The sequence below is a fragment of the Siphateles boraxobius genome, unplaced genomic scaffold (genome assembly GCF_051911475.1).
Source record: "Siphateles boraxobius isolate OS27281-9 unplaced genomic scaffold, OSU_SipBor_1 5, whole genome shotgun sequence".
In the NCBI taxonomy this organism is placed as follows: domain Eukaryota; kingdom Metazoa; phylum Chordata; class Actinopteri; order Cypriniformes; family Leuciscidae; genus Siphateles; species Siphateles boraxobius.
The window spans coordinates 32,348,052-32,362,500 of record NW_027509141.1 but is presented as its reverse complement, the minus strand read 5'-3'; the positions used below and the strand labels follow the sequence as shown (position 1 = coordinate 32,362,500).

The following is a 14,449-nucleotide window of genomic DNA, read 5'->3' as shown; positions in this document are numbered from 1 at the left end:
TTTTATTCAACAAGACCACTAGCCTGGGTTTCCCCATGCTGCCTTGCGCGCTCCGCGATTTTATTCACGCTGCTAGACAGTCTGGATTCCATGGACCAGATTTTCGCCTCAGCGAGGAGACCAATCACAGAACGGGGAGGGAGCAGCAAGACGATGACGACGTCTATGCGACACACCGAAGCAGTTACCTATGGATCCGAATACCTATGGATCCAACATGGCAGCAGACGCAAAGTTACCTTTCGATGCAGCCTTAGATATTGTTCTAAGTAGTTTAGTTAAATCTCTGACCCATCGTCTTCTTCCTCGTCTAATTTCTGTCGCTCTACATACGTCATCTGGTATTATTGAAACGATTGGCTATGAGCTACGTACAGGCGCATTTGATAGACATTGGAAGAACCCAATAAAGGGCTCTGGGCATTCGTACACCACGCCTCAAATGCGTGAAAATGAACATGTGGTTCCCAGACCCACGTCTCAATGAGACTCGGTCTGACGTTAGCCAGGCTACAAGGCCACATTAAATTGATCAAATGTGATAGTAAAGTCATTTATATTATTACAAAAGTTTTCTATTTTAAATAAATGCTGTTCTTTTGAACCTTCTGAAAGAAAAACTGCATAAGTTTCCACAAAAATATTAAGCAGCATAACTGTTTTCAACATTGATAATAATCAGAAATGTTTTTTGAGCAGAAAAATCAGCATAAAATAATTTTTCTGAAGACTGGAGTAATGATGCTGGCAATTCAGCTTTGCATCACAGGAATAAATAATCAAATATAATAAAACAGAACAGTCATTTTAAATTGCAATAATATTTCACAGTTTCACTAATCAAATAAATGTAGCCTTGGTGAGAATAAGAGACTTTTTAAAAAACATCTTACAGTAAGATTTTGATTGGAAGTGATAAAATCCCGAAAATTATAGTGTTTTAGGTTTTAATTTCAGATTTTCAAACTTTTAATCACTGTTGGCACGGTGTTACTTTTATGCAGGAAAACATGAGATTTTCCTTCCAGACTACATGTACAGTAAATTTTAGAGTAAAGCTGTTTCTTCTAGCATAAACAGGTGAATATATATCAATCTCTGTCTTCGCAGAGGAACATCATCACAATCTTCAGTGCTTGTGAATGACAAAAGTCGTTCAAAGAAAAGTGGCCATATAGCAGTGCTTCTGGCGATGCTAGTACAGCTCCTATCTTTAATGTGGAAAGACAAAATTGATTATCAAAATTATGTTTCATTAACATATTTCAAACCAGCAATAAAACAATGATGTCATAATTTTATCTCAAAGTATGCAAAAAGATGCCTCTATTAACAAGGCCTTTCCATTCCTAAAGCAGCATATTTGCATTTTCTCCCTTTTTTCAATGAAGGATCTGTCTCCTAGCACTGTTTCTTGCAAAAGAAGGGAATTATGGGTAGTAACAACGCCTCCATTTCCTGTTGTCATGGGATAACAAAGTAATGATCTTCGATCACATTCTTTCCCTGTTCGAAAAAATTGCCAAAAACTAAACGTGAGGCACAGACACTGATTCTTTAATCAGAGACTTTTCTCATGCATTCATCGTGATTACCAGTCCAGAGCGGCGGAGGAAACTAAACAGGAATGGATGGATGGATGAAAAGCACATTTGCAAGGGGAAATAGTGGCCGGAGGGAATTAGAGGACAGATTAGCAAAACAATGCTCTGTGATAGACAAGTGAAGAATTGAAAGAGAGATGAAATGCCGTTTTCTAGCCACTGTTTTTGTGAATAACGAGACTATAAATAAATGTATGTGTGTGCGGTGGGTGATTGTGGAGAAGAACATTAACTACAGTTGTTCAGCACAGATTGTGGTTATTGATCTTTGTGTGTTTGTGTGCGTGTGTGTTTGTGTGTGAGAGTGTTTTGTCCTAGCATGCAGCGATGATAATCCCTGAGATGTTTAGTGGCTTTGGCTATCCACATATGAAATATTCTCTTTTTCTTTATCATTCTATTTTCAATGACTACGTTTCTAACATGCACCCTCATAATGCAATTACAATGAGATTTTGGCACACAATGCTTTGATCAAATTGATGAGATTAAGCTCATAAAAACTTAAAACTTGGCATATGCTGATTTTAATCACAATAAGCAGTCATTTAAACACTTTAATCACATATTCAACTCTGACCAAAATGGACGTGTGTTCATGTTGACAGCGTTGCGCGACATGAACATACAGTAGTGCAATATACTGAATGTCGAAATGGACGCATTTTAGGCTTGTGTCCGGATAAAGGACAGAGGCCAGATACCAAAGAACCGGCAAGCAAATATGTGGAAGAGCTTGGCCAATAACATTTGTGCGGTGCATGGGTTATATGAATAAAGACAGTGAAAATAATTCTTAGAGTATAGTCAGAACAATAAAAATTGCATGTAAACAAGAGAGAAGATGTGCTTGTCATTTAAATGTCTTACTGCTATTAAGTCCTTACTCTGATTAATGGAAAGAATCACATTATTAATGCACATGTAAACTTAGTCATTGTTGTCCAGTCACAAATCAACTAAATCCATCTAGATCAGAGGGTTTCAATCATTTAAATGCCAAGGACCTCCAAATATGATCATATGATCATTTGACCCCCCGTTAACCCACGGTTACCCACCCACCCACCCATCCAAGATTTCAAAGGCATCTTTTAGATTCTTAGATTTTAGATTCCAAATTATTCTGTGAACAATTAATATCATAAATATGTCTAAAATATCATATTATAATTTTTTTTAAACGTTACACTAAACATTTCCACTGACCCCACTTCAAAAACCCCTGATCTAATTAAGTTTTAGAATGAACATGCAAATTAAAATGGATCATTTTAATTTATTTATAGACAATACTGGTCTTATTGTGAATTATTTAGTGCATTTTAAAATTCAAAAATGTTGTTTAATTGTCACAATATAGTTGCGATAACAATGAACATATTAACGACACCCGCATTTTCATAGCCAGTATTCTGCAACTTATCCCATTATGTTGAATGATGGGGTTGGAATGCTACAAAATGGATCACTTTAATGCTATTTTTTATGTTCCAGTTGTTATTTTGGCTTTCTGTGTAATCATTCAGTTAGAGGTGGACAGCCAGAGGAAAATATTTTTACACCTATGGAATGAGCTGATGGATGTTGTGCAGAAAGATGAAGCGTCTGTCATGCGTGTGTGTGTGTGTGTGTGTGTGTGTGTGTGTATGTGTGTGTGTGTGTGTGTGTGCACGCGTGTGTGTGTGTGTGTGTGTGTGTGTGTGTGTGTGTGTGCGCGCGCGCGCGTGTGTGTGTGTGTGTGTGTGTGTGTGTGTGTGGTCCTGGTAAACCCTACATTATGGTTATACCCCACAAAGATGGCAATATCCAAAATCCTTGTTCTTGTGGGGACATTTTGGAAACGCTTCATTTTACAGTACAGTACTTACTGTGTACTTGCCTAGAAAGTACTGGGTAATAAGGTAAGTACATGGGTTAAGGGTAGGTTTAGGGGTAGGTTCATAGTTAGTACCTAGTTATTACCCAGTTATTACCCAGTTATTGTAATTAGCCTACTATAATAAGTACATAGTATGTACATGGGAAACAGGACTGTAAAATGAAGCATTACCGACAGCGTATAAATCGTTTCTTTTTTGAAAATGTAAAAATGCAGAAAGTGTTCTTTGATGGGTAGATTTAGGGGTTAGGGTTAGTGTAAGGGGAATGTATAGCATATACAGTTTGTACAGTATAAAAAAATGGAAAAAAAGTTTGGGGCCAGTAAATTTTTTTTAAATGTTTTTGAAAATGTATGTGGTCAAAACAATAATACTGTGAAATATTATTAGAATTTCAAATAACATTTTTATTTTAATATATTTTAAAATGTAATTTATTTCTGTGATTTTCAGCATCATTACTCCAGTCTTCAGTGTCACATGATCCGCAACATTTTTAAAAACATTTTCCTCTCGTTTTAAACACAGAGCATAGAGATACAATATGTGATAATAGTGGGGGGTAATGAGTAATAAGAGGGAGAGGAAGTGATGTGGGCTCCCTCGGGAAGCTGTGGAATATTCCTGCCGGCTGCCAGCTCTCCCTTTATCACTCGCTGCCGTATGGAATACATATTCATGCCTGCCTATGCTTCAGTGCACCTGAGAGCTCACACACACACAACATGAAAGTTGAACACTTCTGAATGACTCAGCTATCTCTACTCAAACCTCATGCTCTTAAAGGGACAGTTCACCCAAAATCAAAAGTCTGTTACTTTTCCAAAGGTGAACATGGTTCCTTTAAATGCATGGGACCATATATCTCCTATATGGGCATAAGGAATGGATTTTTTTTCTGGCCAGCATTTTGCAATCCATGGGATTGTGGTTCCTAGCAAACTGTTGTAATTATGTAAATGGAATAATTGGACCGTTTCCTCAAATTCTTTGCCAGCCAAGACAGATTATTGATTGGAGACGGAAAGAGGAGGAGGGGAGGATAAATAATTGGGAAGGAGACGGGTAGACAGAAGGGCCTTGTGTCCTCAGTAAATGTCCTGACCTGAAGGAAACACAATTTGGGAAGAGTGAAAACAACAGAAATAGAGATGTAGAAATAGCATATCTAAGCTGTATCCGTAACATTTATCTTGGATAAATTGAGAGCATGTTTGATTTTGTGTGCGTTTGCAGTCGTGCGTGAACGTGTGTGTCTGTTTAAGGAGTCTGAATTAATTTGCTAATGTGCCTGCGGTAAACACAGAAGACTCCTTACAGCTGCATTTGATTCTTTAAGAGGGAACGAGCGCAAACTACCAGCAGCGAGTCAAAAAGCCCAATTAGTCATTTATATTGGTAGTTACATTATAAGGATGAGTAAATCTCACAAAACCTGACAAGAACATGTCATAGTTCACCCTTGAATTAAAATAAAGGAATAAGAAATCATATTTTGCGTAGGCTAAATGCAGTCGGGCTACTTTTAAAGTGCCTCTATTATGCTATTTTACAGTTTCCTAATGTTGTTTTGGAGTCTCCTACAACAGGTTTAAATGCATCAAAGGTAAAAAAAAAAAAAAAAACCTTTAATTTTCTAATTAAATTTTGCACATTACCACATTTTTCAAGATTGTGATTGGTCTACCGCTACAGTGCGCGTGTCGAAAACAAAAACTCCCATTACCATAACAACATCAGCTCTGCTTTTCCTGAGTGTCCTGCAGATTGTCCGCAAACACCGTGAACAGTTAACGAACAATGACATCAATTTTACCATATCAAGTACGATGTACGATGATGAAACATTGATCTATACACTCAACCCAAGCCTCCATCGCAAGAACAACTCGAGCAGGACGTTTCTCAGTGATGCACTAAGTTACTCAGTTTGAGGTACATTATGAGATGTTGCAACTGTAATTCCTCACCATCAGCGTTAACAAGTGCAAGTCCATCAACAAACCGATTTTTTTACTTGTACTTATTTATGTAGTATTTTTCTAATTGATTGCGGTGAACATGTGGAAACTGTATCAATAATAGTGAATACATTAGCCGAGCTCTAGCGTGAATGACTGATGTAACATTATCGTTGGTAAAACAAATCTTGCTCCATGCTTAATCTTTCCTTAAAGTAGTGAGAACGACAGACAATCTGCATTAATAGACACAGTTTTAGGTAATAGTGTTCCACAGCTGATTAGCAGAAGTATTTTAGTAAGACAGTAATAATCTGAGTTAACCAGTAGCAGGAGACCTACACAATATAAAACTAAAAACTAAGAATTTTGAACACCATTTTTCAAGAGCAAGCGGTTTGCGAGTCCTGCATTATATATATATATATATATATATATATATATATATATATATATATATATATATACATATATATATATAATTATGCTGATTGCTATATGTTTAAATCCTTTGAGAACAATGAGGGAAATAATCAATATGCCATATATATGAGTGTGTGTGTATATATAGTGTGTGTGTATATATATATATATATATATATATGGAGAGAGAGAGAGAGAGAGAGAGAGAGAGAGAGATAGAGAGAGAGAGAGAGAGGGAGCGAGAGAGAGAGAGAGTATATTATTATGCTGATTGGTTGGTACATATGTTTAAATCCTTTGAGAACAATGAGGGAAATAATCAATATGCCATATATATGAGTGTGTTTGTGTATATATTGTGTGTGTGTGTGTGTGTGTGTGTATATATTGTGTGTGTGTGTGTGTATATATATATATATATATATATATATATATATATATATATATATATATATATACTCATTATTTTCATTTTGATTTTAGGGTGAAATGTGACTTGGATATTATGCATTATCATTGTGACTGTTGAATATCAAATATGTGGTTTTGTTAGTAGTTTTCATGCATTTGTTTGCAAGAATCCTCTATGTGTTTATAGTGTGTGTCTGTCTGTATATGAGGAGAATGTATAATGGCAGAAGTGTACCAGCCCAAAACTGCATTTCTTACGTAAGACTGAGTGCCCGTTGATCTGGAACTAAGACAGGCTGGCACAAGCCAGCTCACAGTTCACTCGTGCGTCTCAGAAACAGCTCTTCCCTTCCCTCTGCTGGTCAAAGGCAGGCATTACAATGCCATGACTCAAATATATAAATCACAGTTTATGTATCCCATTAATATCTAATCTCTTTCCAGAATGATCATTCACATTAACTCTATGACTTCCTATATGGTCTTTAATTGTATTTTCCATTCTATTATGTTTCCATTAACAATGTGTTTGTATACAGTGTCCTGAATGTAAAATGCCTCATTATTCTTTGTAATTGAATCCTTTGAATAATGTTATCAGTTTTTTTTTCTTGTATCATTGCTTAGTCCATCTCCTTCTGCACTCACTCTGCTGTGTTTTCATTTTTTTTCTGTTTTGTTGCGCTCCACAATCATGCAGCACCTGATGGACGCCAGGAGGACAAAGGTTTGTTGTCATGTTCGCCACCGCTAGCGTGCGCAGAACATGGTACTGTACCTGATCATGTCCCTGATCTTTAATCAAAACCAGACTGTACCCTGAACCTGATCCCTGGATTCAGATCTCACAGGTTTCTTTGAGTGTTGTTCTTATCTACTAGGGATGCACAATAATGGTGACAAAAAGCAGTATAAACCATGTTTGGATTTTAATTTATTGCTTTGATCTGATTAGGCCGGTATTGGAAGCTACTGTATGGAAGCCACAGAATAAAAAAAGGTTCTTTTCTTTTTTTACTTTTTTATCTCACAATTTTGACTTTATAGCTCGCAATTGAAGGATAATATCTCACAATTCTGACTTTGTAGCTCGCAATTGCAAGATTGTATCTCACAATTCAGACTTTATATCTCACAATTCTGATTGCGAGATAAAAAGATTGCGAGATAAAAAGTCTTAATTACCTATTTTATTTTATTTTATTTGTCAAATTAAAGGCCAAAAACAAGCTTTCATATAGGAAGCGATTGCCAAATTTCAATGACCATTTTCTATGGTATGTTTTTGATGTGATAAAAGCATGTACATGTATTTAAAAAATCAAGAGTAACTTAACTAGAAAAAAAAAAGCAAAACATTATAGATTACATTGGCAAACATACTTTCAACATAACAACAGCAAAAAAACAATTATATCAGTGCGTCCCTACTAGGTGCTGATCTGAGACCACAATTGCCATTTTAATTATTATCTTTAAATGGATCAGATAAAGGACAACCTCAAAAAGGAACATTTTCCCTTATCTACTCCTCCATGTTCCTCCGAGATAAGATAAGACGGGGTACTCTGGCCTTAAATAGCTGTTTTTTCCCTAAAATCCTGACCAAAAGCATGTCTGTGATACTCGATTGGAGCGGTTCTTCTGATGGAATGATGTGTTCTGTTTGTGATAGTGCAAGGGTGTGTGTTGATCTACATTTCCAGAGACGATTGTGGGTTATCTGATCCAGTTCTGGGCCCATATACTCTCATTCTGCCGAAGGCACCACATGTGCCACATAGACTAGAAAACCCCATTATCTTGTGACTATTTCGGGCACAGTTTTTTGTCATTAACCTTATTTAACGAGTTATTAGTTAGTGTTTTCTCAGGAGAAACCTAATCTTTTCCTGTTTCCTCTCCCAGAATAGACCACACTGCGGTTTTCCTGCCATATCATTCATTTGGATTCCTTTACTAAGATATATAGGCTACTGTATATAGATATTGATACATTTGCCAGTTTGGCTATTCAGCAATCAGCATTTTACTGCATTCATGATTAGCAGGAAAAAAATGATAAAGTAATTATGAAATAAACACAAACCAGGTACGATGCTGCAATGGTATAGGTAATCAGTTCTAGCCCCGCCCATAGAGAAATCTTATTGGTCCAAAGGTCTTATTTTACATTTTCGCCATTTATTTTAGGAATAAAATGTTGTATACAATCAGGAAAATTATATATGAACAAACCCCTTTGTAAGAACCTTCATATTATAATATTGTTAACATTTATATTTTATACAGCTTAATTTCAATTACAGAATTTTTTAATAATAGTTTTCAGTTTTAGGTTTAGCTAAGAATAACTATCCTGGTCCAAAAGTCCCTACTCCTTTCTTCCAATATCAAATACGTTCTGATTGGCTGTGATTTTTTCACTTTTCATTTTTTTACTTTCGTTGAGGACAGAAAAATAGCTTGATGCAAATAAAATTGTTGCGCAGCATCTGGTTAAAGGCCCGTTCCCATCAAGGACAATAACTATAATGATAACGGCAAAGAATTAGTTTAAATTTAAAGATTTAGTTTAAAATCATTATACATTTAGAAGAATAGCAGTTCATACCACAACTATAACGATAATAACAAAGAGGGATGATATGATTGGAATCACTTTCAGAACAATTTTCTGAATCGATGAACAATAAAATTATTGACAGCCAGAATTCAGACATCAGAATTCATCCTGCTTTAAAAAGATCAAGCATTTAAGGCGACAGATGACAAAACTGCAGCGCGCGCTTATGATATACAGAATGATTTTGTGCATTGGTGTGGACGCCAATATAGTTATCTTTATAGTTATCGTTCTTAATGTGAACGGGCCTTAAGGCACAGTGTGATATGTTTTTACATCACAGTGAGGTCTTTATAACCTTTATTTCAAAATCTGTGGTTTTTGATCTCAAAACATGGGTCTGGTTGAGGATACCCTCTGATTATTGTCTAAATCCCAAAGATCCCAAAGCACGTGAAGTTCATTCCTGCTTTCGGTTTCTTCTCCAGCACCTCCAGTTGACCATTCAGGCCTTGCAGGACGAGCTGAGGACTCAACGCGACCTCAACCATCTTCTCCAGCAGGAGAGCGGCTCACGGGGCAGCGGGGGCGATCACTTCACCACCATCGAGCTGACCGAAGAGAACTTCCGGCGACTCCAAGCCGAACACGACCGTCAGGCCAAAGAGCTCTTCCTCCTGAGGAAGACGCTGGAAGAGATGGAGCTGAGGATCGAGACGCAGAAGCAGACGCTGGGAGCCAGAGACGAGTCCATAAAGAAGCTTTTGGAGATGTTGCAGAGTAAAGGGCTTCCCTCAGCCTCAGGAAGGCCATCAGATGAGGAGGAACAAGAGCGAGCCAGGCGTATAGCAGAAGCAGAAGCTCAGCTGGGACACCTAGAGGTTATATTAGACCAGAAAGAGAAGGAAAACATCCATCTGAGAGAGGTATTAGGTTCTACTCAAACTTTTTGGGGGGTTGAAAGTGGATTTTAGTGGATGTAACAGTTTCAAAGCATTTTCTAAGCAGAGACTATATTTCAATAGAGACAGTCAGAGACAGTCTCCATGGAACAATCTGAGGTTAAGTGCTTTGCCATTGTAATAAGCAGAGAGATAGTCAGAAGCAAGTTAGACAATAACAGCATATGGTCACTGAGTCATCTGGACCCGAGAGCAAAACGGGAGGAGATCCATGCCAGCACTGTTACAACCACACAGATAATGCACATCATTCACTATGTGCTCAAAGAGAAGTCATAGTTTTCACATGACGTCACACCCTTATAGAAATGCCCACCTGGAGGGCAAAACAAGGCTTTCCCTCATTGCCCACCAGTCATTTTAATCATGTTTGTACTAAATACTAAAGACATTGATCTTAAACGACCAAATTCAGTATTCACCTTATTGATGATGCATAGTATATTCCCGGTGTTTTTAGTGATTGAAATACCACAGCAGGTGCTGTTTATTATGGAAGCTTGTTTCCGCCACTAAATAAATAAATAATAATGATAATTGTGACTTTTTATCTCACAATTCTGACTTTTTTTCTCACAATTGCGAGTTTACATCTCGCAATTCTGACTTTATTTCTCTGAATTGCGAGATATAAAGTCAGAATTGCGTGATATAAAGTCGCAATTTCTGTTATGAAGTAAGAATTGTGAGATATAAAGTCCCAATTGCGTGTTATAAAGTCAGAATTGCGAGAGACAAAACTAAGAATTCTGACTTTTTTTCTCGCAATTTCGACTTTATATCACGCAATTCTGACTTTATAACACATAATTGTGAGTTTATATCTCACAATTCTGACATATTTTCTCAGAATTGTAAGATATAAACTCGCAATTGCGAGTTATAAAGTCCAATTCTGACTTTATATCTCGCAATTCTGACTTTATATCTCGCAATTCTGACTTTATATCTCACAATTCTGACTTTATATCACGCAATTGCGACTTTATATCACGCAATTCTGACTTTATATCTCGCAATTCTGACTTTATAACACGCAATTGCGACTTTATATCACGCAATTCTGACTTTATATCTCGCAATTCTGACTTTATAACACGCAATTGCGACTTTATATCACGCAATTCTGATTTTATATCTCGCAATTCTGACTTTATAACACGCAATTGCGACTTTATATCGCGCAATTCTGACTTTATATCTCACAATTCTGACTTTATAACACGCAATTGCGACTTTATATCACGCAACCTGACTTTATATCTCACAATTCTGACTTTATAACACGCAATTGCGACTTTATATTACGCATTTCTGACTTTATATCTTACAATTCTGACTTTATAACACGCAATTGTGACTTTATATCTCACAATTCTGACATTATAACACGCAATTGCGACTTTATAACTCACAATTCTGACTTTATAACACGCAATTGGGACTTTATATCACGCAATTCTGACTTTATATCTCGCAATTCTGACTTTATAACACGCAATTGCGACTTTATATCACGCAATTCTGACTTTATATCTCACAATTCTGACTTTATAGCACGCAATTGCGACTTTATATTACGCATTTCTGACTTTATATCTCACAATTCTGACTTTATAACACGCAATTGCGTCTTTATATCTCACAATTCTGACTTTATAACACGCAATTGCTACTTTATATCACGCAATTCTGACTTTATAACACGCAATTGCGTCTTTATATCTCACAATTCTGACTTTATAACACGCAATTGCGTCTTTATATCTCACAATTCTGACTTTATAACATGCAATTGCGAATTTATATCACGCAATTCTGACTTTATAACACACAATTGCAACTTTATAACTCACAATTCTGACTTTATAACACGCAATTGGGACTTTATATCACGCAATTCTGACTTTATATCTCGCAATTCTGACTTTATAACACGCAATTGCGACTTTATATCACGCAATTCTGACTTTATATCTCACAATTCTGACTTTATAATACGCAATTGCGACTTTATATTACGCATTTCTGACTTTATATCTCACAATTCTGACTTTATAACACGCAATTGCGACTTTATATCACGCAATTCTGACTTTATATCTCACAATTCTGACTTTATAACACGCAATTGCGACTTTAAATCACGCAATTTTGAGAAATAAAGTCAGAATTGTGAGATAAAAAGTCGCAATTACCTTTTTTTATTTTTCATTCTGTGGCGGAAACGAGCTTCCATAATTTATGGATCACAAGTGCCCAAAACTTGCATTTTGTTCACATATTTTGTTCTTTTTTTAGATGGAAAAGAGAAACGTTGCCCTCCAGTGGCGCAGAGGCGCCACTCACGTGACTGAAAAGTGTGAATAAAACTATAAAAATGTGAAAAAGTGAATAAGATCAGAATGCACAATGTGATCATCAGATGTTCCTGGATTGACATTGTGTTGGGTCAGGGTTAGGGATAGAGTTAGGACTACAGTAAATAATGGAATTTTTATTTTTATAAAGGGTGATAGCTTTGGTATTTCTATTTTTGTGGTTTGCATTTGCAATTATATTTATTATAATGTTCAGCTTTTTTCTCAGGAGCTTCATCGCAGAAACCAGCTTCACCCAGACCCTGGAAAAACTAAAGCTCTTCAGACTATCATAGAGATGAAGGTAAAGATCTGCCAATGCTTTTACACACTATTTTTCAGAAGTTTGGGTCCAGTAAGATTTTTTAAAGACTTTTATTCATCAAGGGTGCATAAAAAAGGCTGTTAAATTGATCAAAAGTAACAGGAAACACATTTCTAGTGTTACAAAAGATTTCTATTTCAAATAAATGCTGCTCTTTTAAACTTTATATTCACTAAAGAATCCTGAAAATGATGTATCACTATTTAGAATATTAAGCAGCACAACTTTATAAATTACATTTAAAAAATATATATAAATATATAATATAATATTTTTTTACAATAATGCTGTTTTTAATATATTTTTGATAAATGCATCCTTGGTGAGTATAAAAGACTTGTGTACTGTCATCATTGTATGACGTTCATGTTCTGACTGCTCTGGTAGAACAATAGACTGAAAAAGCAAACGGAATATGAACAGAATAAACCAGAAAGACAAGAGAAATGTCTGATGGCAGATCCACTGCAGCATTCTGGTTAATGGCTGAATAAAACAGTAAGTGGGTTTGTGCGCTCACAGACAGAGCTACTCCTGCCAACAGAAGCATTACACACCGCTCTAAAAATAAAGCATGACCTCATGCAAGGCACGCACACACCCCTCGGGTCCACTCTGATTGGAGCTAAATATTACCCAGAGTTCACCCCTGCATCCATGTGAAATGTAAGCATTGATGATACACTCCTATTCAAAGTGCAACTTTGCTAATTCAGTTTATGCTTTTTCCCTCAACCAAAAACTGCAAAAGCTGCTCTACCTGTACTGGTTTCCATTGTTCTTTGAACCTTTAGCATCACCGGTAGAGTTCTCTCGCCCTATTGGCTGAGCCGGGATGCTGATTCTGGTGCCATGGGAACAGGTGGAGTTGTTTACAACACAGAGAGCATGAATGCAGGCATGGGAGAGGATGACAGAAAAGAGAGCAATGTGATCTGTTTGCTTATTCTCTGAAGATGGATATTATCTTTCATAGAGCCACAGGGTATAGCGTTACATCCATATGCTAAAAACAAATAGAACTATTGCACATTTAAATAGACTATGCCTTAAAAACATTGACGAGAAACCTAAGTTAGCTGTATTTTTACCAAGGGAATTGACTCTCTGTGTACAGTATATGGGAAATGGGATATTGGTTTTCAAAGGCCTCATGTGAAAATGGTGCCTATTGATGTCTGTGAAAACAAAAAGACAAGAGAGTGAGTGGTGAGAGAGAGAGAGAGAGAGAGAGAGAGAGAGAGAGAGAGAGAGAGAGAGAGAGAGAGAGAGAGAGAGAAGGAAGGGCGGGTTACCGGAGAGAGCTTGTGAGAAGAAACGGCAAACATTCTCTTATGTCTGAATGGGAGATGGACCATAGCTAATGCCAAAGACGTTGTATTATTTATTTAAAAAGCTGAAGGAGCTGCAACGCTGCAACTCTCGGTATTACAGTCCAAAGAGGCACACGCACGCCTCTCTCTTTCCCAGAGCATCTCTCCGCCCGGGCTGGATGAGCGCTCAGTACTACCAAATGGTGATTACATGCTGATCCATTAGCATGAGAAAGACCGATTCTGCTTGGGCTTTGCAGCAGTACTGCAGCTACTCACTGGCGATGCTGCAAGACGTTAGAGTTTCGCATATCCCTGTCTTCCCTGTGTTGTGATCACGCCTGTCTGTTGGGAATTGGGTTTGGCATGCTTCGATCCGTAGAATCGCACAAAAGTTTTCATACTAGCTTAAGATGATGGAGCACAACGTCGCTAATTTTTCAACTAAATTGTTTATCCAGGACACCAAAATCGCATCATTGGAACGCAACATTCGGGACCTGGAGGATGAGATACAGATGTTGAAGGCGAATGGTTTGCTGAACACAGAGGATCGAGAAGAGGAGATCAAACAGATGGAGGTGTACAAAAACCACTCCAAGTTCATGAAGTCCAAGGTAAACAACTTCTTTAGGGAGCTT

The 14,449-nt window shown here is 37.0% G+C and overlaps 1 protein-coding gene across 2 annotated transcripts in view; it reads left to right on the top strand.

Moving 5' to 3' along the window:
- Window positions 1–14,449, top strand: part of erc2 (ELKS/RAB6-interacting/CAST family member 2) — a 60,602-nt gene that overhangs the window by 18,715 nt on the left and 27,438 nt on the right. For both annotated transcript variants that reach the window (XM_077203992.1, XM_077203991.1), the window contains exons 3-6: window positions 6,983–7,009; window positions 9,337–9,774; window positions 12,400–12,474; window positions 14,270–14,425. In XM_077203992.1, coding sequence (XP_077060107.1) covers window positions 6,983–7,009; window positions 9,337–9,774; window positions 12,400–12,474; window positions 14,270–14,425 — 696 coding nt within the window. The remainder of the gene's footprint in view (window positions 1–6,982; window positions 7,010–9,336; window positions 9,775–12,399; window positions 12,475–14,269; window positions 14,426–14,449) is intronic.